Below are 24,983 nucleotides of genomic sequence, written 5' to 3'. Positions count from 1 at the left end.
CGAAGGGAAAGCCATCGCGGCCTGATCCACAAAGCAGCAGTAGCAGCCTTCAGAAGACTACAGCGATTCCCAGCTTTGGAAGGTACCAGAGAACTAAGCCCTTGAAACACCGACTACTCCCGCAAGGGGAGGAAGGCACAGGCCAGGAGGGGTCACTCACTTCAGTGAAGCAGTTATCCCGAGCAGAGATGCCCAGACGTCTTTCTAGTACCACTTGGATTGCGAGCTCTCCTCCGCATGCAGACTTGCCTGAGCTCTCAGCTCAGTCGCAGAGCACAGCACTTACCTACGAACAGCCAACCACTTCCTCCCCCCACTTTTTAAAAAAGAAAAATACCCAAGTGGGTAAAAGTTAATGGGATTTCTTTGGTTACCTGAAGAATGCAAGAGGCAGCAGCCTGATGTACTGGTCAGAGGTTGCACGGCGTAGAACATGATAGGGGCCATGGCCTGTAATTTCCAAAGCAAGAGTGGGTAAAATGATCATGATCACGGAGCCCATTTGATTACTTCGCAGCAGTGCGGACGGTGGGCCCCGTCCCTTTCAGCCAGCAGAGACTATTTATACGCTGAGTCTGGGTCAGGGCACTGCTGGGGAAGAGGCTTGCAGGACTGTTATCACACAGCACTCATGCTAGGCGAGTTACTGCCAACGCCTGCAGGTTGAAAGCTATTTCTCAGCTTCCTCAAAAAAAAAAAGTCAATGTGCCAGGTTCAGTGAGGATCTGGCAGGCCTTGGCTGAGCTCCTGCCAATACCTCCAGCAGCTGACAGCTCCCCACATGATACCAGACACCTTCAGTCAGGAAAAGCTTCCTTGAGAAGTGTCATTTTTGGGGTCGATTACAAGGCAGGCAGCGTAGATTTGCACCTCATAGACTAAACAAAGGAGATTATGCATGTATTTTACATAGATGATATTAACACAAGCTTTTGTGAGCTGCAGCCCACTTCATCAGATGGTGGGCAAGGAAAGCAGAGTATAAGGAGAAATAAATTACAATAAAAAATGACAAGGGAAGGAGAGAGCGATTAAGGGGAAGAGCGGGGAGGGGGCCGTGCTGGGAGAGGGAAGTACACGTTAAACCTACGGGAACAACCAGAGTTGCCAAAGCTAACCCAGGTAATGGGATAAGAATCCGTGATCTGTTTAAACTGCACTTAATGCCTCTGGTCTGTGAGTACAGGGGCCCAGGGGCCCCTGGAGACAATATCTCCACCAGCTTGAGGGGAGAATCCTTTTGCTGGGCATTCACAGGGAGGCTTCTGCTCACCTCTGTCTACAGCGTGGAAGAGAACCAGCCAGGACATGCCCAGCTCTTCCAGGTGGCGCAGGATCTCCAGGCACCATTCCAAAGCCTCACGAGCATCCACCTCTTCCTGGGTAAGTGAGAAGGACAGGAGCGCCTTACCCTGTGGGCTGGTACACATCAAACCAAAGGGGCACGCCGAGATAGGGTAGCTCTAACGTGCTCAGCAGGCCAATGGAGCCTTCTCCTCAACCTCCTTCAGGACAAGGCTTCCTAACAGGGAGTCCAATGCATCGGTGCTAGCACAGGAGTCTCCGGGTCTCCCCAGGGACACTGCTGCCCCTCCAGAGCACACCCAAGCTGTGCTCCATGCACAAGCTCAGCTATTCCCTCCGCTTCTCTGAGCCATTTCTCCAGCTGTACAGGGGGCAGACACCAGCACTGAGCTTGCAGGGGAGTTGGGCATCAGTGAACATTCAAGCATGGTAACAAGCTGATGGAGAACAGGTTTAGGTTAGAGATCAGAAGGCAATATTTTACAGTTAGGGTGGCCAAAATCTGGAACCAACTTCCCAGGGAAATGGTCCTCGCCCCTACCTTGGGCAAATTCAAGAGGAGGTTGGACGATCACCTGTCTGGGGTCTTGTGAGCCCAGCATTCATTCCTGCCTGTGGCAGGGGGTCAGGCTAGATGATCTGCTCAAGTCCCTCCTGACCCTAGCTACTATGAAACAGCATTCAACTTTCGTCCTTTTGGTCCATACCTTGGGGTCTCCTTTGTTTGGGATGGCAGCATTAGACAAACAGCTTCCTTTAAAAAGCCCTGAGCTCTGTTTGACACTAATCCACCCACAATGCTTCCTAGTCACTGCCGTCTGCGCTGGGTGATCGTTAGGGACTCCCCCTCGTAAAGTACCAGGCCTAGCTCCTGCAGTAACTATAAAGGATGCTCTGCACTGCACTGAATGAGGCATCAGACTGACTGCACAGGAGGGTTTGGAAGGAGGGAGTCACCAGAGACACCTAAGAAAAGCTGTCGTGGTGGGAGAGGAGGAGGATTGCTAACCAGAGGAAGGCAGTTGTGCTAGCCAGTCCTGCTCAGCCTGGGATGTTCCCTTCCCCTGGCCTCTGGCAAGACAAGCCAGTGCACCTGAGCGCGCTGATGGAACCTGCTTTTAAGTGCGGGCCTGTACAACCTAGCGTGAATCCTGTGGGGGGTGGATTTACCTGTGGTGCTAATCTTGTCGAGATCACGTCCAGGAGCGAGAAGAAGAGCAGAGACACCAGGAGCTGCAAGTGAGAAAAGCTGCTCATTATTTACACATTGACTTGACACTTGTATGTGCCGTCCATAAAATAAGCCTTCCCCAAGCCAGCACATCCTGGAGATTTACTGCTCTTCTGCATGCAGTGCCATGCTCTTCAACAGCCTAGCATAAAAAAGATCCACATGGCAGTGCCCCAAGAGGCAACAGCTTCCCCACCACTGGTGAAGAAGGTGAGCCTGGGAAGCAGTGACTAGAAGCACCAAGCAACACAGGCCATGTCTTCTCAAGGCAAAACTTCCACCCTAATCACATAATCGGTAACTGCAGAAACCAGCCTCGCCGGAGGTCAGCAGTCAGAAGGGACCAACACTGAGACCTGGCCCAGGTCCACAGATACCCAAATAAATTGGAGAGCTCACCAGACTGGTGCTTATCTTACAAAGAGCTAGCATAAGGAACTGGAGAAGAGAGAGTGCTTTGGAAAAACCCAGGGAACTTCTTTCCTGGAGTCTACCAAACCGCTGCCCTAGTCAAAGCCCTCCCAGGACTCCACCATTCCAGGCCAGCACGTACACCTCAGCCTACAGCTCCCTGCTGCAGCTGGGAGCCAACTTCGAGAGTTCACTGGTGGTGCTCTCTACCAGCGGTGTTTCCAGGGGAAGAAAAGGGCAAAGGGCTCCCCATGTCCAGCCTTGCCTGCTCTGCGCTGGAGCCCAGCCTTCTCAGGACCTCGCTTCTTCCTTCATGGGCCACTTGCTGCTGAATAGCGAAATGCAGAAACGCAGCTGAAATCCAGGGGGCATCCGGAAGGGAGAATGGTGCTTCCGAGGAGAGGAAGCTAAGAAATGACAACAGAGCACAACAGTTCAGGAGAAAGGCACCCATGGGTGCATGCGGGAAGAGGGGGAAGTCAGGACCTTGGGTCAAAGGCCTGATGGAGGAAGGGAGGAGATGATGGTTCAGTGCCCGGGAGAGCCTTTGGCAGTTCTCTAGACCATCTGACCAAGGGATCATGGCAATGCCAAACCCATTTGCCCAGAGCTCAGGTGCAGGCATGTTTTAATCATAAGATTGAGGCTGAGAAGCTGTTCTCCTTCCTGCTGCAGCCTCACACTCACCTGGTCGCAGAACACCGGCACTCCTTCAGCCGCTGCATTTCTTGTGGAAGGCGAGCCCCAGACAGCCTGGTCCACTGGCAGCAAAGCACTGGCTCCAGCCTCGGCCACCACCGCTGCAAGAAGCCCAGAAACCAGCAAAGTTAGCAATGGTAGAAATCAGGGGCAGCAAAGTGAGGCTAGGGCAGCTCTGCTGGGGAGTGTGCGAGTGCGCGTGGATCACCACCATCTCATATTTGTTAACGAGGAAGGCATTAGCCACATGTTCCTGCCTCTTTCAATTAAAGTGATTCTGAAAAGGGACCCGTCTTCTCAGGCTGTACAGGCTCCTTGCTGCCAAATGCGGTGCAAGTGGGTTCAAAATCAGTTGTTCCCAAGGTGCCTCTTGCTCTGAAGCTGGGGTTAAGACTTTGCACTTCTGGTTTGGGTGTTTTAGGCAACTGACCAAATCCCAGGTAACAATACTCTGGGAGCCCTTTTCACAGAAGGATCGGCCTCCATTCGTGCTTAACACTGACCTGGAAAGAAAGTCTAACAGAGATCGCTTACCCCCGCAGAGCAAAGGAGAAGGGGACACTTGGTTCGACACGCGGCCAGCACATCGTTAACCCCCTGTGCCGACTCCTCACAATCCAAACTGGCACTCAGCAGCCCCTGAAGGAGGACAAGTGCAACATGCCTGAATAGCAACATGCCCCTCTGATGCATTTCACACTCATAAAAAGCAGCCGTAGGGAATGGCATTGTCAGGAAGAGAAACCACACACACACAACCCAACTTCCCCCATGAAGATCCAATTAGATTATTAGGCTGTTTGGGCTGGAAGTCATACAGTATGTTCTACTGATCCAATGCAATGTTTGTGCCTATTAGTGTTTTTCCACATACATACGAGTTTTTGGACTGTGTTGAGGTCAAGTTCTTGCCTTGGTTTCTCAAAACCACTGTAGAAAGCATATTTCACTCCTAATAACACACTCCTATTGCATGGGTCACAATTACAAGGAAACAATTTCAGTCTCTGCATACTATGGAAAACGGAATACAAGGGAGAATCTAGCACTTACCCTGAAGAAATGTGCAGTAATGTCATAGGAGAGCGCACACCCCCTGGAGCAGACGTTCCTCTAACAAAAAGAAAAGCAGACAAGAGTTCACTCAGTGGTGGGTCACTGGAAGTACAGGATCTCTTCTTTTCCAACTGCATTCCTCCTCGAGCATACAGGTATGCAATCCCCTCCCAGCCTCCTGCTCCTACATTTTTAAGGTTTTTTTCTCCACACGCAATTACCAACAACGCTACTGTTGTGTGGGATGTTGCACGTACCAGCTCCGAGTTGACAAAATGAAAGAAACCTTCACAATCCAAGGTCACTCTCTTTCCTCTTTGGCACGTTGTAATAAGGACGGGTGGAGGGAGACCCAGAAGAATCCTAAAGCAAAGTTTAAAAATTAATCCTCAGTCCAGAGGAGGATAGAAAACGCAGCAATGCTCAGGTCATGGTGCATACAGCTTTGGTTTTCACAGAGTTGAGAGTCCTTGTCTGGACTCTTAAATATCTGCTGCTGAGACACTTAAGGGTTACTCACCAGGGATTTTTCTGCTTGCCCAGAAGAGGACCCCCTAAATCAGAGCTTTCCAAACTGTGTGCCGCGACACATTAGTGTGTTGGCGGCAGTGTGTAGGTGTGTCGTGCGAAATGCAGAAAATTTTGCGGAAGGGCACCGCGGAGCTCCCTTACTCGCGTCTGCTTCCCTTGGCCCTTCCCCCGGAACTGAATTACTGTGTCGCGAAATGATGCATGTCTAAAAAGTGTGTCACCAACATGAAAAGTTTGGAAAGCTCTGCCCTAAATAGTGTCCTGGGAAAGGATAACATGCTCCTCATTGCAGCATGTAAACATGGGCAGGGAGACAGGGTGCTGGCAGCTGGAAAGAGGGTCAGGGAGGAGAGGGAGGTCCTTGGAGCTCTACCTACTGCAGGATATTTTGCAGGGTTCAGTTCCTTGCCCCTCGCTATGGAGATGAGGGTCTATGAAGTAACCAGGGGGGTTGAGCCACAGCAAACAGCTACCAGGCACCCCTGAGGTGCACCAGCTGTTTGCATGAGTGTATTGCAAATGGAACCATTTTACTGGTCTGCTACACAGGACCACTGAGGAGCTCCAGCTGAGTGGAGAAGTGGTGCCCCTTCGGGTAAGAACCAGAGAAAACAGTCTGTCTCGAGGGTGGCATCTTACTGCAAATGAAGCAGGATCGCCCACCAGGGTAGGGCAGTGTTCAGCAAGAGCTAAATACCTGGAGTAGGGAATGGACCTGGGCCTCCCACACAAGGTTAGGTACAGTAGTTTCCAGCGCAGTGCGATGTTATGCTCCTTCCCTCATCATCACTCCTTCCCCACCAAGGGAGAGCAGAGGTACCAATAGCTCACTGCACCTGTGCACAGCCAAACTGGGTTTCTGACACTGGCCTGCATTTTAGAGGCTCTGGGCTCCAGTGGGTATTTACCTTTTTTGCAGTAGCAGCTCCTGCTGTCTCCGTAACTGCTGACCCACAGCAGAGCCGTTTCCTAAACCTGCTAATCTGGCCTGGAACACCCTGAACAGGAAGTGTTCCCTGCCCCGCAAGCGGCCTGCAGACAAAGCCTTCCTGTCCCCCAGCTCAAGTACCATTTCCTGGGAGGAAGAAAGCAATCCAGTCAGAACTTTCCTCCTGTCTGCATTTCAAATCCTCTGGGACTCTGGGTACCAGCAACTAAGGTGATTTTAAGACTTCAGCTGTTGCACACCCGCCAGGAAATCTCAACTCTTCCATCAGTAACCCCTGCAGCAAGTCAGCTAATTTCCTGAACCTTGCACCTGTTCCGTTACTCTTTTGAGCTTCTTTTTATTTCTTTATATTGCAATTCTATAAAGTACTAAAGGGCTTGCAAAATCTGCACTGTAGTTTGACAACCTGGCTTCAGAAGCATCTGGTTTTAGTGCTCACTCACAGCCTGCAGTAATTATGTGCCTACTACACACACAGATTACACTTCACTTTCCAAAGGGGAGACTTCAAGGAGGCTGATATGCACTCCCTTTTGTTTGCACTGCTGAGTGAGACAGCTAGCAAGAATGATGAGGGTGAAAATGAATGGCTTTGTTTTCAGGAGTAGAACGGATTTGCACCTTTAAGTGCCAGCTGGCTGCAGGTAGAGCCAGCTTGATTGCTAATTAGAACCAATTTGGAAGAAGGGCCTGTGAGCTAAAATGTCTGGCAGAACTTATTGTGTCTTTGCAAGCTGGAGACTGTTCCTACCTTGGGAAACTCCCAGCTTCAGAAACCAGCATGTATATGTACTAACAAAAACATGGGGAGTGGAGGGGGCTGCCAACGGCGGTCTTTGTAAGACAAGACAAATCCATGCACGTCACTGCATTTTGCACGTAGTGCAAACTCTCCTCACGAGGCTGGGATTCACGTGGGCAGAACCTGAGCCTCCCACAGCTAACCACAGGGCAGCCTCGATTGCTTTGGCACCTTAAGGGAATGTAAATTAACACACTACATTTGAGTGGGTTTTCATTCCAATCCATCTTTAGGTTTTCACCATATACAGCACAATATCCAAGTCCTATTTTACCGATACAGAATTATTAGAGGTTTGTCATGCCAGGGTCATGGATCTGAAATGGGGATTTGCATTGTGATCTGAAATCACCTGTAATTTGCTGAGAATATCAGGATTGACTGTGCTACTGTGAGTGAAAAACTCCGACGTCTTCAATGGGCCACAGCTGTCCAACTCTGACCTGGAATTAAGAGAGACTCCTGATGACTACCCAGAACCTGCCAGGTTCAGAAGAGGCCTGAAGACATATGTACAAGCAGGACCTACATGGAGTACAGAGTGGGGTTCACTGGGGGGCAGACAAGGGGAGGGAGTGGGGTGGCAGGTGTTATCTCTGGTATTCAACCAGAAAGGTTTTCCACAGCAGGCTTGGAGATTTCCATCACAGCCACAGTCATGGTAGAGAATTATACTGGTGGTTACAGAAATGTCCGCAAACACCCCCATTTAGAACTTCAAGATATAACACACCCTTTATTCAAACCTAGGCTGTTCAAAATGTCCAGCTAATCGAGTGGATTGCCTGGACATCTTTAAGCGTTAACTGTGAAATGGGCCTCTCAGAGGTTTTTATACAATTAGATTTTTAAAGCTATGTCAGTTATGCTGGAGACGCAGGCTAACAGAGTGCTGCCGGCCAGCACACATTCTGTTCCTTTTGCAATGTACAAACAAGCAGCCAGCGACTGCCCGAGGAAGCTACTTTCTGAGGGAATCAAATGCTGTATGCAGATGAAGTAAGTCAAACAACTTTTGCTGACGCACATGTACAACGTGCCCATTACAAAGGAGCAAGTGACAGACAGCGCTTAACGCTGGGTCATGGAGACCCCTCGGGAAGTCTGGAGCGTCTCTCTACACGTACAAACCCTCACACACAAACTTCTAACTGTGCTGCAGGTTCAGAGAGAAACACTGCCCCGACCACTATGTTTTTCAGACCCCCGGTAAAACTGTTGCTTCTGCGCTCGTGCGAATCACAGGAGATAAATACCTTTGGAAGAAGTCCAGAAATGCATCAATTAGAATGCCACATGCCTCTTCCAGGTCCCCATCACAGCCTCCGGAAGCAGAGGATGCGGGGAGATACCACTCGTACAAAGCCCAGTAGTGGAAGTCCTGCCTGCAATATGGAACAACGAAAGATTGGTTTCCTCTTCAGCTCCTCATGCTTTCTCTCCATTGTTTTAAAAAGAACACAATGCCCCTAACGTCATGCAGAACAGCAGAAATACACTGTCAAACAGACTGGCACATATAAGAAATCAACATGAAACTACGAACACTGGTTGTACCAAAGGAAGGAAGGAAGGAGAGGGGCAGACAGCATGCATTTACATTGTCCTAGTCCTCATGGACCTTCTGAAACTAAGGTGGTAAAGATTGTGAACTACCTCCATTGTAACACTGCTCTTACCTTTCAGAAGCAGAAAGGATATCTGTTTCAGGCTGGATCTCAAGCTCAAACAGCAGCCACTCTCTGAAAGATAACTGAGGTAGAGCAGAGGTTCAGCACACCTTAAGGGCAGAACAAAGCCACGGGGCTTCTCCAGCCTGACTGCCCAATGCAGCTGAGCCCTCTGGGACATCCAGCTCACTCCCACCACCCCAGTACAATCCCAGTGCACAGCGTTTACAACAGAGCAGGAGGCTGCAGGCAGTTCTGAATCCCTGCTCAGGAATAAGAACAATTTTTGTCCCCATAATATCCTCCTGGTAAGAAACACAAGTCAAGTGAAACACCAAAGGCTACTGAAAGCAAGTCTACAAATCACCACGTCTCTCTATCTAACATCCATATTTAAGATCTAGACACCAGCTTGGAGCATATGGCACTTTACACAAATTATAACATAAAGAGAAAACTAGAATAATATGAAGTGCTAGCAATAAAGCAGTCACATATTTCACTCCATATGTGCTTTACAGGCCTGCCCAATTTTTCTAGTAGTGTATATGAAATAAATCTGTAAAACCTTTGTAGCACTACATGCCAGGACTCCTCTACACAAGACAAATTTCTTAATGAAAAACCAGACAAAGAAACAACCGCCACATAAGACACATCCTCAAGTTAATGTAAAATGAGCATGTCTATAACATTTATGAATGTGCTTTGTATCAATATAGGACTCATTAATCCACCTGCAGGGTGCTGTAGGAGGCTTTGTGACTATAAGCAGAGCACCAGAAAAAGCAAGTGTTTTCAAAGATTTGGTTCTTATTATAGATCAATCCCTACAAAAAATGAAACAGGTAGGCAGACAGAAATTAGTCTATTATATTGTCAGAATTAAAGCACCCCCACAGTACAAGCTGACAGTAACACATCATATCCTGATCTATGTGCTGTTTTAAGCTTCTCTGTACAACCAAATGCCTCCTACCAGCACCTTATCCCCATCTCTGAAGTCTACACATAACATCCAGCACTTGGACTGCATTCATCTCCCCATGTCCTACCTACAGCCTGTTCAGGCAGCAGCTATTACCACAACACAGTAATCACCCTGTAGCTATTCTAGGAATCCCATAGTGCAGTTCTGAAGCACAAGCATTATGATCTGAATGAAATCTAGCTCGTAGCGTGACTTTCACCTGAAATACTTTCTCCTTCAGGAGTTCCTGGAAGTGCGTTTGCTTCCACAGACAGAGACTGGCTTTCGTGTAGCTCACAGAGGGACAGGACAAGAACCTCCAGGACAGTTCAACTTCCTCCTCCTCACGCCCAGTTCCTCGAGCCTCCAAGTTCAGCCGGGGCACAACATACTGCAACTAAAATAGGGACACCTTTCACCAGGGGCAAAACCTGCTTTCATCACTGAACAGTGTGAAATAAGGAACACGCAAACACACTTGAAGACACTGCACCAGTGATGCAAGTTGCTCAATAATTTGCACAAACAGGTTTCCCAAATGGAAGCAAAAAGTGTAATGTTCACTAAAAATCCAAGCTCTGAAACAGAGAATTCATGGGTCTGCTCCTTTGTACTACAGCAAATTAAACCCCTCACCTGCAGCCCAGGGGAACTCAGCAGACTTAGTTGTTTCTCATTCCACCCACCCACAGTGCTCGCGCAAAAATCTCAAAATATGTCAAACTGCCAACACCCAGAGGGTTTTTCCCGAGATCCCAAAATCATGGAGTGTGTGCAGGGTACAATTTTAGACATCAGAGCCTTTCAGTGCATCATTAAGCCACAGCAATGCAAGCAGAGTTGCTCCATAATAGCTCACGCCTCATGGAATGAACAAACAGAAGAGAGACCCAGATCCCATCATGCAGTCAGGGTAAATACTGCAGTTAGTGCTGTTAAGCCTGGGCGCTCAAAAAGTTGCCCTGGCACTGTGTTTTTAACGAGTTAGGCAAAGCAGGACTTGATGCACCTTTTACCTTCTTTAAAAGGCCAGGAGGAAGGAAGCTGCATAAGTCACCATGAGGAAGGGAAGAAAACTTGCAGAGACAATAAGAAACCGCTGCAGTACAAAACCTGAGGAAAGAGACAGCAGTTACTTGGCTTAGCCAATTTGCTATGTCTGTCCTTCTTTTAACCACTGTTGCTTTCAATCCAGGAAGGTCCAGGGCCAAGACAGACCCAAGGATGCCACCAATGATGACCTCGAACACTTTTAGCAGTACCCAGTGCCCCCCTAGTCCAACAGTGCAATCCCTGTGCAAGCTTTAACAATAGATTTTAAAGGAAAAAGCTGTCAAGGTAACTACATCCATTATTTTAGAAGCTGGCACAGGAAGTTGGGGAAAAGGCAAGGACAAAACCATAAGGCCTGTGCTCTCTGTGTACAAGCCTGAAGGCTCTGTATTGTGCGCGTCCGAGCAAACTCCAGAGGCCCCCTCCTTTTTATTAAGGGGTGGGGTCTGTGGAGATCACAGCTACACCATGCTTCCACTTGATCAGAGATATCCAGGCACAGTTGGGGTTTCCATCTGCCCACCTCTCCCTAAAAGATGAGGGTGACTTCAGTGAGCTTTAGATCAAGACAACGAGAGACTGTCCTGGGGTCTCGGCAAGTTGCTGACACAGCCCACAAGTGGGCAAAGTAACTTCTATTTTCAAACAAAAGGATCCTTAGACCAAATCCTACTGTGGACTCTGGTGCAAGAGTTATACCTAGGGCCTTCCTGTATGGCAGAATGCATTGGCCCAGGTTTCTGCTTGTGGGAAATCCAACCTGGCTCTCTAAATAGGGAAACCAAGCATTTGATGGCCAAAGGCTCTCACCTCAAGCAGAAGGCTAAGGACTCCCCTGTCCTGCAGGCCAATAAACGGTCACAGAACTCAGGAACAGAAAGACCCCTTGCAGAGGCAGGCTGAGGAGCCAGGGATCCCACATCCACTTCAGGAACGAAGGATTTGCATTCCCATAAGTGAACCACAAAGGCAGCCAGTCCCAAGACGTGAGCCTCGTTTAGGGAAGGACCCTGCAGATAAACAGAAACAGCAGCTGAAGAGATGCATTTCAGTGTTTTTGAAGCACATGAATAGCAGCAATGCGAGAATCCTGCAACAGTAGCCCGGTGTAACTAAACATCAGTTCCACTCTCCCAGAAGTTCAGAGACTTCTGGTTTTCGAGATTCTGCTGTAGTTGGAAGCATTTATCAGCCTCATAACTTAACCCTTTCAGAACAAAGTGAAGGCCACAAAACCAAGGATACCCTAAAAACTAGTGGCCATACAAGATATAGCTCTGGGTTTCAAATATCTCCTAGAAGCTGGCTGAGTGGTAACCGTGCTACACCCATCTTATACCCCTCCAACACAGTGACTCTGAAATCACCCGAGGGAATTCAGCAAGAACAGAAACGGCATAAGGTAGCTGTGTGTCAACTCCCAGCATGGGAGAGGGTCAGGACAGGCAGAACTGATTACCAGACGTCAGGGGCTGCACCAGTGGACAATTCAGGGGATATAAAGATGATACAAAAAGCAACTCCCCACCCTTTCCCGGGCTATGCTCTCTGTGTCTGCATCTCTTGTGAGGCAGAACACACAATGTAGCCCCAAAATTGCAAGCTGGGGAATGTGATTTGGTGTGTAATACCGCTTGTACCCATTCAGAATGAAAGTTTGAGGGCACAGACCATCTTCAGACTGATGCAGCATTTACCCAGCACCTGTAATGTCTAAATGTTCCTTTTAACTAACTGTCAGTGCTTCACTCCAAACATCACATGCAAAGTCTATGTTAATGAAGGAATGCAGGCACAGAATTAAAAGCCACAGAATCTGGAAGTCTAAGGACTAATCCAGCCATGTTTTCTTGGTATCTTCATTACTTAGCAGACTTTAACCATGCAGTACAGGACGTGCCAGGGGCTAAGTTATCACTCCAGGAAAATCCTACTGTTAGTACTTTTAGAGATCGAGTTTGGATGCTTGTCCAATGCAAGATTTCTTTGGAAACCAACAGGCTGCAGAACACCCTCTGCAGTGCGGCTCAGATGGGCATGCACCACATGCTTCGCATGCAGAGGCCAAGACAGCCTTGAGCATGAGGGTCTTCACTAACCTGATAATAAATAAGCTGACAAAGCCTGGTCAGCAAGGCAGGTAGGAGATCCCTGTGTCCACAAATCATCTTCACAAACAGGGATGGACAGTGCCCCTGCCTAGAGAGAATACAAACCACATGGTCATAGTTTTGTGCCCAGAAGCTTGTCTAACAACTCTCCCAACTACAGTTAACCCAATACAACATATGAAAAAGTCATGGCTCTTGCAAAGGGCACTGAACAACCATCGGAGATGACCACATCTGGGCTTTGACTGTAACACTTACACAATTATTGCTGACACAATAGAAAGAATAGAAAGCAAACAGTTCTTTCCAAAAGGAACTTCAGGTAATGGACTGCTTAGTCATACTCAGACTATTTGTCAGCTCAGACAAGCATGTAACTGCTCGAACAAAGTAAGTCACATGCAAATTTAAGCTCCAAGGGAGAAAAACGAAACATTTCACACTGCTTTTGATCATGTCCTCAGTAGGAAGTTTCATGCCTTGTCCACTTGGTACTGGAGATGGCCATAGGGCTAATGCCCGAGATGCCTGGATCCACAGCCCCCAAAATTACCCAGAAGACATTCTAGTGCTTCATGTGCAAAGAAAAATATCCTCTTTGTGCTTCGATTAGTTTGAGCTAACAAAAAGTTACCAAGAACTCTGCTCAAGACCTCTCTTTCTATCCCATCTTTAGGAGCAACACGCTGCATCTGGTAGAAAGCTGAGCTAAGATTCACTTCAAAATGAATGAGGCTGTAGAAAAGCGCAAAGTATTTCCACCATCATGTCAAAATACAGTAGCGTTTAGATCAGCAAGGCTCAGAGTAAAGGCTTGAAAAATGTCAGTCTGGCATACTGGGCAGCAGCAAGGGTTCTCTACAGATCCCTGCACAGTGCAGGTATTATAGCACCCTTCAGGGCAGTCCTGCGAGCAGCCTGACCATGTGCACATCTTACCTGTCAGGGGGGTTAAAATAGGAAGCAGCTATTAGATTCTGGCAAAAGGACGTCAGTAAGAGATCAATGACCTGGAAAAAAAGAAACCATTCGTGTCTGCTTTGTGACTGGAGGGCCTAGATCTACTTTTAGATGGACACACGCACACTTTCCCCACATATTAGAACAGACGTGCTATAGTCATGGGTGCCAAGACATTGAAGTTAAGGCTCTGCATTATAACCCCAGGAAAGTTTTATATCCCCTCCAGTTATCCAGATATGCCCCCATCAAGAAAGCCCGTGTCACTGAATGGATATACATGATATACTGCATATCCCTAGGGCACTGCAGCCCTCCAGAGACTGGAAGGCTCAGTGCACACTTCTGTTCTCCAGAGAGCACTACGAGATGTGCAAACTGGGAAATACATTTTCTATTCTTCAGAGAAGACAGCTTTTGGTGTGGGCTGTATACACGTGCACGCACAGAGCCCCCACCGGCCCCCAACCTAACTGCGCTCCTCCTCACTCCGAGCTCTAGCACACTCACATTCTGATACGGAGCTTCAATTCTGGGGTCCGACACATTAACTTGGACTCGAGAATTCAGGGAGGCAGCTTCGTTCTCATCTTTACTGTGTCCCAGGACTGCAGTCAGCCTCTCAGAGATGACTGCAATCTGGGCTGGCACAGCTGCAGGAGAAAGCAGGATGAGAAGAAAAAAAAAAAGAAAGCAAGTGCAAAGGTGAGAGAGGAGCTGGAATTCAGGGCAATACAGCAGTTTCCAAAATCCTTAGCTGTTGATTTTTTTTGTATAAAAGGCAAGGAGGGAATTCCTCTTGGCTTCTTTTAACATATATGCACTCCACTGTCACATAATACCTTAAAGTGCAGCAGAAGAGACTGTTTTTTCTTCTGCATTTTGAGACCATCTTTGGTTTGGAAATGCCAAGAACACTGCCTGGAACACAGCATGGAACTGAAGGGGGCCCTCAGGATGCTAAGACCAGATCCCTCCAGTCACAGGCAACACTGTGAAGTCCCAAAGCACCCAGAGGAGCCCTCCCTCCAGCACATACAGCTGTGGAGTACTGTGTAATAAACTTAGGATCTTTAGTATAAACACTAAGTCCACAGGGTGCCACCTGAGGACAGCAGGAGGGATAAGTGTGCTACCGGTGCCAGGCCCCTGCAATTAAGAGACCTGATGGTGCAAAGCAGAAAGTGCCCTGTGCAATAGTAGAACGTAAAACAGTGGCCTGACCCAAGATAAATTCTTTCCTGACCTAAGCCCAATAATCTGTTTAACTCTGAGCATGTGAGCAACAGGCAGCAGGCAGAAACCCAACAGGTTTTCTATACTGTTAGAACACTCTTCAGCCTATCTTCCATCTCTAGCTGCAGCTAATATCTGATGCTTCAGAGGATGGTGAAACCCAACTCCTCCCTCCTTTTCCCCCTTCCAAAAGCTAAGTAATCCAATGAAGGGGGAAAATAATTTCCTCCTGGCCCCTACAAGCAACCAGCAGACATCCTGAAACATGGGATTAGCACAACAGGGCATAAGCAATATAAGGATATTAAACATTCAGGACGAAGAAGGAGGAACATATGATGGAAGCCTGATTCATAAGGGCCCATCACACCCACAGTCACCTTCCTTACCTGCACTCATGAACCACTGGGCCTCCTGCAATCCAGGCTAGCACATGGCCTCAAGGCACAAGAGCCCAGAGATGCATCAAGCTCATGACCCCAGTGCGGAGCTGCTCAAACGCTCAGGCTTTCCACACCTCCAGGACACTGTCTCTGCCCTGGCACCATTTTCTCTAGATTCAACAACTGCCTCCAGGCTCTGCCCTCATCAGCAGCAAAATCAAAAACAAAAGAATGGGTGAAAAAAAAAAAAAAAAAATGAAGCTTCCAGCACTTCTGCACTTCCCAGATCTTGGCTTGCAGGACAGGGGCCGCTTGGTGCTCAGAGCAGTGCTCCATGGGTTACTTACTGCCCTGCAACGCCTCTCACAGCATGTGCTCTACAACTGATCACACACCAAGGATAAGGAAAGCACTAAGGACATTTTTATACATGCTCTGGGACACTACACTGGGCACATTAATTTACGAGCCATGCTAATTAAAAGTGCCCTCACGCCACGTGTACCAGCATCCCTGCGCTGAAAAATGGCAGTGGGGCACTTTGAACCAACGCTCATTGAACGTGTTTTAGTTCAAAGCACCCCGTCACCATTTTTTCAGTGCAGGGACACTGATGCACTTAATGCAGAAGGCTGCCAGAGTGCATCAGTTTCCGTGCTCCAGCAGACTTGATTAATTGAGTCTGCTCCCACATGCTGGGTTTCCAGGGCATCGGAGCAGGCTCCCCACACATCTATAGGAGACCAAAGTCTCCAAATGTACCTGACACACTAACCACAGGCCACAGAAATGCGTTTCCCCTCTTCTTCAAACCAAACAAACATTCCTGCCATCATTACTTACGTGTTTACATCCTTGGGACAAAATAAGTCAGTCGAGGGTGCTAATGCCAAACACCAGCTGCTTGTTTGTTCCTTTTTGAAAGCAAGCAGCAAACTCTAGTTTAGGCATCATTCTTCAGGGGAATTTACTGCTTGGGGTTTTTCAAGATACAGTAAATGTATTTTGTTTCATCTGTCTCACCACGGATGAATCTCTGATCTCACCACAGCTAAGTTTGGCCAACATATCTGTCTTCATTGCAGTTAAAGGAAAGCCAAAGCTGGTACACCATCTTCCTAATGCATAGCTCACGAACCGAGAGACAACAAAGTATTTTGGAACAATGGTTCCCAAGCAGCAGTCCAGAGAAGCAACCCTTATACCAAAACTCATATTTCACATCCCGCCAGAGGGGCAGTGCTCTTATCTCAAACTCATGGCTGAACAACAGTAAGAGGGGAATCCTCAACCTCTCAGAAGAGAAATGCTGTAATACAAAAGATGGCCCTCACCTCTAAAAAGACGACCAGGAGGAATTACATGAATCAAAGAGATTGGTCTTCAACCACAGTGGCAAGATACATAGCTCTGTTGTTCCGGAATTACAAACAGCCACCTGTGAACATTTCTTACATTTTATTTGCTACCGGCTCCCTCCCCACGTACCGCTGTATTTGCTTTGGTCTGTGATCAGCGTTCTCAGTTCAGCTAGTTCAGCCTTAAGCTGCTCAAGTGGCTCTTTAAGATGGTCAGTCTCCATTTCTATTGATCCATCTAGATAAATAGGAGAGAAATGCGATAGATATTATACCAGTTTAAAAACATGAAACCTAAGCAATAATTTACTAATCTTCCACATACGCCTTATGTAAAGATTACATTCACTTTTGTAGATAAATCCACGACACAATGTGGATCTGTCACTGTACATAGCGTCATTTTATCCTCAAAATTAAAATGCCATTTGATCACTTATGATCTTATGTCTTAGAAAAGAATTTAACTCTGAAACCAAGAAATGAAAGAATCTCACTTCATAATTTCTTTCCTACTCTGATTTGCTCCCCATCCCCTCACAGCTAGGCTGCAAAAACATTCCACAAATGCAAAGTTAAATGCTAAAATCTTAAATCAGACTAAAATCAACAGCTCATGCTGCAACAAGAAAGCAAAAACTATATTTAAGTCTCCAGGTGGATAGGTTGGGTCTTTGTTTAAAAGCGAAGTTCCCATTCATCACTGGAGAGAAACAGCTTCCAATATGCAGCAGTGCAGGCCCAGAAGCAAGCAGAGTTGGTCAGCGAGCACTTGGGAGGCAGGGCTTTGTGTCAGAACCAAAACAAACCCAACCTTGGACACAGGAGATGTCCAAGTAAAGACTTAGGCTAAATTTGCAAATTGTTATAGCAGTTTCCAGTGATGATATTTTATCGCCTTTCTGTGCTAGAGCAGAGCCTAGGGGAGGCTTAGAAATAACGGACAAAATGTATCTTTGGTATAACTTCATTGATGTCAGTGTAAGAGCACCAGTGATGAATTGGCTTAAATGATTCAGTTCTGCCACAAGGTAAGGAAGATCAGAAGAAGCCGCTAGAGGTCACTGTTAACTCAAATGTATTTGTGCTTGCAAAGAACAACTTTTTTTTACAACTATTTAGTTGGTCTAATAAAAGATACCACCTCTACCCAAAGGCTTTGCCTACCCTTGTGCTTAGACCAATACAGCTACCGCCTAGATCCCTGAAATATAGAAGATGCCACATGTTGCCATTTCAAATGGAAACTTCACAACGTGAAGAAGAAAAAGAGCCAGTTTCAACAACCAGGACTAATTTTTAACTTCGCATACATGCACCCCCCCCCGAGCCTGGATGACATCTGACACCTACAGGTAAAAACCTGCTTCTGTTTTCTGCAACCCTTCTACATTTCCATTCCTGCAGAGCAGCTTTCTAAAAGACTGGCTTTTTTCCTACCTGAGAGACTTCTGACCATCCTTCATATCTCTCACCATTTTCAATTTCTTTTTTTTGCCTGAGGAAGGACGTGTGTGTTCGAAAGATTGCAAAGTACAACTTTTTTGGAACAATTTAGTTGATGTAATAAAAGATAATTGCCTGTGCCCAAAGACTTTGCCTGCCTTTGTGAAAGCCTTCACATTCCAGCAGGGTCATGGTGAACCGCAGTACTGTCACTAGTCTTTTTTGCATTTGCTGGTTTCCAGGACACCGAGCGGCCAGACTCTGCTGAATACCAGAGGAATGACAGAACTTCTGTCCTTGTGTTAAGTAGAAGGGGTCAAAACATACCTATAGAGCAACAGCAACTTTGTGAGACCTCTTAAAAAGGTGTGACGTTTCCTTAGCATAGTCTGTATACTAACTTAAGCTCAGTTACGGACACAAACTAGGAATATTTGACTTTAGTGGACCTAACTCAGTATTGCTGCTTCTGTTACTGTTTGAAGATAGGCCCCATTCTGGGAATGTCAGAGGACTTAAACTCTCCTTGCTCAGAGAGGCTGTCGAAGTAAGTCCATTAAAATTGTGCAATGCTGTCAGCCTAGCTGCTAAGGTCAGATCTTAAACTAAACTCAATGGATGTGGGTTGACAACCACAACAGTTACATTTTCAGACTTATTTTTCCACCTATTCCTATGGCCCCTTTTCTTGGCTAGGCATTTTAACTCAGTCCTAAGGCAGACCACCGCTGATGTACAATCACACTGTCCTGCAGGAGACCAGGACTCGGGTTCTGACACTCCAGGCTAGTGGGGATAAGAGGTTTGCTGCACAGCAAAGAAATATCCAACCCAGCGTTAAAGTAGCTAGTTCTGGGATCAGTCACAGCCCAGATAAGATAGCACGAACTTCCTGATAAGACTCGGAGCTGTTGGTTTCATATATTAATACAGCATAAATCACTTATGTTTACACACACCAAGAAATGGACTGATTCGCATCGGAATTTTCCCAGGGATCATAAAGGGCATCAATAAAAACACAGATAGTTAATCTTGGCTCATTTTGCCAACACACGCATGTTTGTTTAAGGAAACAGATTCTCACCTCGTACCAGTTTCTTTCTCATAGCTTGACAATCTTGAATGTATCTGGAGTACACGTTTGGGGGAATTTTATTGGCTCTGAATTAGGAGAAAGATATATGAATCAGACAGAGACAGACGGACAGAATTAATATATATTTCCATATACATCTGTGAGTGCAATACTTGATGGGCAGGTGTACAATGCTAAATGAACATTTTCGAACTAGATGGCCCACTGAGGTCCCTTCCAACACTAGAATCTATGAATCCATCACTGTGTATGTAACAGGATTACTTCAGTGTTTTAATAAGGTTATGATAGGTACAACTAAGTCTTAGACACTACATGCAAGACACTAGACCTGGAGACTGAATCAGGGCATCTCACATGAACAGTCCTTGGAGTTTGCCAGTAAGTACCAACCTGTAAGCAAAGTGTCTTGCAGTAGCACGGGCCTCAGATAACCTGATTCACACTCAAACATTTCTAAGAAAAAGCCTAGCAAATCAGAAATTCCCTTTGCATCACGCGCTTTGTTTTCAGTACCTCTTTAAGGAGTCTATAAGAGCCATGCATGAATCTGGAATTTCAGGGAGCTGTAAGAGAGAAAACATTTGGGTTAGAAGAGCATTCACTATTCACAAATTTACAAATGAAAGCATACCCCCCTGCCCCCAATACTAACCACTCGTGGCTGGAGTAAAGCAGGAATAAAACGGGAAATATAGTAAGGTCGTCTGAAAATACTAAAAAGATATGGCAAAGGTTAGCAGCAGCTAAATACAGAGTCACTGTTGTTACTATCAAGTGTGATGTCTGTTTGGCTGTAGACGAGGAGTGTTTAAAACCCAGAACAAATTCTATTACCCGTAAGAGGGCAGCACTTCTAAACAAAGCCACCTGACATAGGTGTTAACTATTGTTAGTACCAAGTTTCCTTCCCCTATCACCTGCTCACAGGAGAATGAATCCAAATTCACACCAACAGCATTTGTACTAATGAACAGACCCTGAAGCTGTGGGTCATTTCTTGCGTGTATGTGGCTTTCCCATCCTCTACACGTCACCTGAACAAACAGCATTTGGGCTTAGGTGTCTATTGCAGCACTAGATAAAATAGGGAGTTCTTCCTAGACACCCCTTTGCTCCCAGTCTAAGCTTTTTCCCCATTTCTGTTTTGACATACTCCTGAAATAGCATAGTTTGCAGAACCCTTGGGCAGTCACTGTACCTGGCTTCCATCACGCTGGTAGGGATCTTCCCTGTATTTTCAAATATCTGAATGGCCTTTTCAACATCCTGAAGCGCTTGGCAGTGGGGCTGGCTCACGTAGGTGACAAGGGAAAAAAGTGAGGATGTTAAGATGACAGTAAATCTGCCTGGCCTGCTCTTTCGAGCCTAGTAATTCACTATTTTACCTTCACTGTATTCACAGTACAAAGACTGAAAGGATGCCAGTGACTGCTATGGAAGTAACAATGCAAGAAAAGCAAGGGAAAGGAAATGAAGCTCAACCTGTACCCAACTGTGGCAGTCTCCTTGTGGGTAAGCATAACTCACACAGAGCTGAAAGAAACCAGAAGAGCCTTTTACTTGAGACTTCATCAGGATGTGCACCCCCCATGATGAACAGCCTATGCCCTCAGCCACTGCATCACTGACACCAACTATATTTCATGCTCCTTTAAATAAATTCACTCTTCCTATTTATTTCCAGTCGATTGATCTGTCCTATTGAGTTAGGTGCTGATCAAAACACAGAATAAAAATGTTACTCAAAAGTAACAATGGCAAAGCCAAACCTCCCCTTTCCGTTTAGTAGTGTTATTCAAAACGTATTGTATTTATGGCAGCCTGGGATTGCAGTCTGAGGACACAACTCCTACCAAAGAGAATACCCCTTTAAATCAGCAAGTCATCTCGATTGCTACAGAAGGCCAATGCCATTCATAATTGAAAAGACTTATTTACTGAGGTGATGTAGTGTGGCCCTTTCCATGTGACCAATAATGAGGTGGAAATCATCCCAGTAACAAAGAGTATAATTAGAAAACATTCTGAATAATCATCCAGTACCTGCACAATTTCTTTGGTTGATAAATCTTCATAAAGCCCCATGTCCTCTATGGAGACCTGTGTAGGGTTACATAAAAAAACCACAACGTGAAGTGGGCTGCACTCACAGAAAAACCTGATTCTTCAGATGAAGAAGAACACCTTTTACTAACCTTGAGATCAGCCAGCCTGGTTTTGGCCAGAGCGATATATTCCGAGAGAAAGGAACGGTATTTTGCTGGCACAAAAGGTGGATGCATTATGTGGACCTAAGGAGTGAAGTTCAAAGACAGGGTACTGATTCTTTAGTTTTACAAGCTATGAATGCCAACTTCTTGTTCATCCTATAGATTGTCTGATCAAATCCCCAGAAATAAGCAGGCACAACTGCCTGCTTGAGGACTCAAAGAAAAGCTAGTCATATTACAAAGGAAACCTTTCCATACACAAAATCGTGATGAGCTTTAATTTACTCCCCTGAGAGTTGATTTTTTCATCACACCAAGCAAGGGAATCCTTTGTTAGTTTATTTTTGGGAAGGATGCTGGCCCTGCCTTTGAGGGATTTATCCTAAGCAAGACAATTATAAAATATAATTTTATAATTATATGCTGAAAGCCTGACTTAATAAGCTGAAGCAGCTTGGAGCAGCTTTCTAACATAGCCCCCAGAAAATGATCTTCATTAGCAGCTTCTCACCTTCAGGTACTGCGGCGCTTCAAAGGGCACCAACTCCGACAGGAATTCAAACAGGAAGACCAAAGCCTTCTTGCTGTTACCATGGTAACCACTTGAATTCCCAAAGGAAGCCTAAAAGAGGAAAAATGACAATATTGCCTTTCAGTGTCGAGAGACTACAATCAGCGTGGCGATCCCAGCTGCCATATAAATCTGTTTTCTGTCTAGGCAACACACATCCGTGGAAGGATTTCCTGAGAACATTATTTATTTAAAAAAATCTTTTATTCAATTCCCAGAAAGCCTGTCACAATAAATATCAAAGTTCAGTTTAAAGCCCTTGAGGGAGCACTTACAGGCAGTTAAACTGAGGTGGTAAACTGAGATTTGTGACTTGGGAGTCAACAGCAGACTCACAGGTTTTTACACAGTGGTAAATACACCTTTGCTCTGATAAACCTAAATATTACAGGAACAATACACCTGTCTACCGGGGTCACACAATATAACATTTTATTTTTCAATAAATTCTGGCTATTTCAGGACTGACAAGCCCACTTGTGCATATACAAATACATAAAGATTTGCATCTCTAGATTTAATATACTTTTACCACAGCTGTCAAAGCAGATCCTCAACACGTGTGATTACCGCAGCTGCATATACATCTCTGCAATTTCTCCAGCCTACAACCTTGCATGACAACGTTTTCAGTTATCAAGACGCTGGAAAATATCTAGTCTTATTGTACTTATTAACTAGCCTTGTGCACCGAAATTTCTGACCAATAACCAGAGAAGCCAAGCAGAAGTCAGGGGAGGAGGGAAGGAAAGCTAAAAAAAGACACGATTACTGAAGAGAAGAAATATTTGGTTTATTCCTTTGTAAAGCTAAAGGCAATAGTCAATACTAATAATATATCGCTACAGTCAAGACTATTATTGCCCACCTCTACTCCAGATCAAGGTCCTTCCTATGCATGTTTAAACGAATTAATTCCTTCTAATTCTCTCCCGACACATCCCCCAATGACAAAAACACACAGAATTCTCAACTGGTCTTTTTTTTTTATTCTTACCTTAAACCATTCAGCATAAGGCATGAAAACGGCAGGACCTTCCAGCGCAGCCTGACGAACGATCAGGAACGCAGTGATTATATTTTCCATATCATAATTCTCAAAGGCTTTTGTCAGCAGATGGCTCAGTAGGTCTAGAATTGACACAAACAATAACCTAAAGACACAAAATACCTGTGGCTGAAATTTGAAATGGACTCTTGGCACTGGAATTCTCTTACAATAAATGCAGCCCATTATCTGCTTTGGGACTCGGCCACAACATTGTTTTAGCTGTTGTATAATGGCACCTTGCTTTGCAACAAACCATTTAGACTGCACTGGCCCCCAATAACTGCAGAGTCCAGACCAGTGAACACTAAGAATCACAGAAGAAAGAGGCACACTCGTGGTGCGCACACATTAAGAAAGAACCCAAACTGTACCAGTAAAGGCTACTCAGATTAGCAGCTAAGGCGATTATTGCATAACTGCTGCTACCAGAAAGAAAATTGAGAAACGGCAGTTGAAAGGCTTGACATGCACATCAGGATGAAACTTGGACAATCCGAATGGAGAAGCACAGCCCTGGTGTTCTTTTTCTTACAGTGCAGCAAGTAATTAATTATACAATGGCTGAAGCCATCTAGAATCCGACTACAAATCTAATACTGTGCTGGTCAGGGCAGTCCTGAATGTTTGGCACCCGGACAAGCAGGACACAGGTACCCTACCACGTTCCTCAGCACCCAGTACCTTTAACCAGCTGCTCTGCTTTCACCTGGCAAATCACCAGCGTGGATACACAGGAAAGCACATGCTGCCAATTCACCTCGTGAGTCTCCAGGACCTGTTGCAAATGAGACAGCAGCTCCTCTGCACTGAAGGCCACGAACAGCTGGAAGATAGTAATGGTGTTTCATTTTAGTTCTGCCATCCTGGTACAGTGAAATCTCCTCTGCATTTTGTTCCAACAGGACACTCCTGACTTCACTCAGGATGCAGCTGCCTTCTGCGATTTTGGGACAAAGCTACATTTGTGCATTCCCCAAACAAGCTTCCCAGCTCAAACAGCAATGCTGCCCGTTGACTCCAATGGGAGTAAGATCAAGCTGTTTCACAAACGCAACGATCCAAGTGCTTTACCTACTTTTTATTCTTTATACATGGCTTGTTGTTATTACATTTTGGATTGCAGCACGCTTGCACTGTATTTGTCCCTCCCTTACTCTCACTTTGTTGTGCAAACGTCTTCATCAGGATGAGCAGAATTTTGTGGCTACATGGTCTTCCCACCACACCACTGCCTACAACTACTGGAAGCTGATTCAGGCTGTGGGACTGAAATCCACTGCTTTCCTTCTCAGTTTAATGTTTGCCATTGGAATTGTGACAAGGAAAAAAAAAAGAACTGCCAACTAGAACTTAAAAAGTAGTTTTCATACACATCAAGTTCTGAGCAGTTTCAGAAATGTAACCTGAAAAACTTATAAGCTATGTTCTCTGTGCAAAACCTAGGAGACAGACGTACTTTGCGATACAGGGTAGTGAGCAGCGGGGTGGTCCTTGCAAAACTCCACTCTCTCTGCATATGAATGGCATCAGACACTGCATCCAGATAAAAAAAAAAAAAGTTACTTTATAAATCACAACAGATAAAAAGTATATGAAACCCTCTCCAAATCTGGCATGCAGCTATATTTTAGCCAACAATTCAGAAACCTTCCTCATTCTACCTGAGGATTTCTGTACCTTTCCTTTCTTGATTCCTACCTTTCAACAGAGGATTATAAGTAAGAACTTCAGTCAAGGTGTGAATGAAAAATTGGTGCAAAGCATCTGGACACACGGTACTTCTGTACATTGTCGCATTGAATATGTTCAGCCTATGAACAAACAAGAAACATTCAGGGACCACACAGGGATCCACTGACCATGTGTGGCTTACAGATG

The 24,983-nt window shown here is 45.9% G+C and overlaps 1 protein-coding gene across 1 annotated transcript in view; it reads right to left on the bottom strand.

Annotated features, from left to right (window-relative positions):
- Positions 1 to 24,983, bottom strand: part of FANCA (FA complementation group A) — a gene marked incomplete at its 5' end in the record, with an annotated part of 38,825 nt that overhangs the window by 1,475 nt on the left and 12,367 nt on the right. The window contains 30 exons of the mRNA XM_025209144.1: positions 375 to 450; positions 1,274 to 1,379; positions 2,476 to 2,538; positions 3,213 to 3,354; positions 3,635 to 3,747; positions 4,181 to 4,285; positions 4,700 to 4,759; positions 4,960 to 5,065; positions 6,142 to 6,308; positions 7,337 to 7,427; positions 8,241 to 8,369; positions 8,664 to 8,737; positions 9,845 to 10,021; positions 10,641 to 10,737; positions 11,488 to 11,687; positions 12,777 to 12,876; positions 13,728 to 13,798; positions 14,259 to 14,401; positions 16,856 to 16,963; positions 19,259 to 19,335; positions 19,787 to 19,836; positions 19,926 to 19,986; positions 20,472 to 20,560; positions 21,317 to 21,373; positions 21,469 to 21,564; positions 21,995 to 22,105; positions 23,052 to 23,185; positions 23,787 to 23,928; positions 24,562 to 24,638; positions 24,804 to 24,916. Of these exons, the coding sequence (XP_025064929.1) occupies positions 375 to 450; positions 1,274 to 1,379; positions 2,476 to 2,538; positions 3,213 to 3,354; positions 3,635 to 3,747; positions 4,181 to 4,285; positions 4,700 to 4,759; positions 4,960 to 5,065; positions 6,142 to 6,308; positions 7,337 to 7,427; positions 8,241 to 8,369; positions 8,664 to 8,737; positions 9,845 to 10,021; positions 10,641 to 10,737; positions 11,488 to 11,687; positions 12,777 to 12,876; positions 13,728 to 13,798; positions 14,259 to 14,401; positions 16,856 to 16,963; positions 19,259 to 19,335; positions 19,787 to 19,836; positions 19,926 to 19,986; positions 20,472 to 20,560; positions 21,317 to 21,373; positions 21,469 to 21,564; positions 21,995 to 22,105; positions 23,052 to 23,185; positions 23,787 to 23,928; positions 24,562 to 24,638; positions 24,804 to 24,916 (3,135 nt within the window). The remainder of the gene's footprint in view (positions 1 to 374; positions 451 to 1,273; positions 1,380 to 2,475; positions 2,539 to 3,212; positions 3,355 to 3,634; positions 3,748 to 4,180; positions 4,286 to 4,699; positions 4,760 to 4,959; positions 5,066 to 6,141; positions 6,309 to 7,336; positions 7,428 to 8,240; positions 8,370 to 8,663; positions 8,738 to 9,844; positions 10,022 to 10,640; positions 10,738 to 11,487; positions 11,688 to 12,776; positions 12,877 to 13,727; positions 13,799 to 14,258; positions 14,402 to 16,855; positions 16,964 to 19,258; positions 19,336 to 19,786; positions 19,837 to 19,925; positions 19,987 to 20,471; positions 20,561 to 21,316; positions 21,374 to 21,468; positions 21,565 to 21,994; positions 22,106 to 23,051; positions 23,186 to 23,786; positions 23,929 to 24,561; positions 24,639 to 24,803; positions 24,917 to 24,983) is intronic.

Source organism: Alligator sinensis, unplaced genomic scaffold, assembly GCF_000455745.1.
Source record: "Alligator sinensis unplaced genomic scaffold, ASM45574v1 scaffold255_1, whole genome shotgun sequence".
In the NCBI taxonomy this organism is placed as follows: Eukaryota; Metazoa; Chordata; order Crocodylia; family Alligatoridae; genus Alligator; species Alligator sinensis.
Note: the sequence above shows the minus strand (reverse complement) of the source record. Positions and strands in the feature narration are given on the sequence as shown.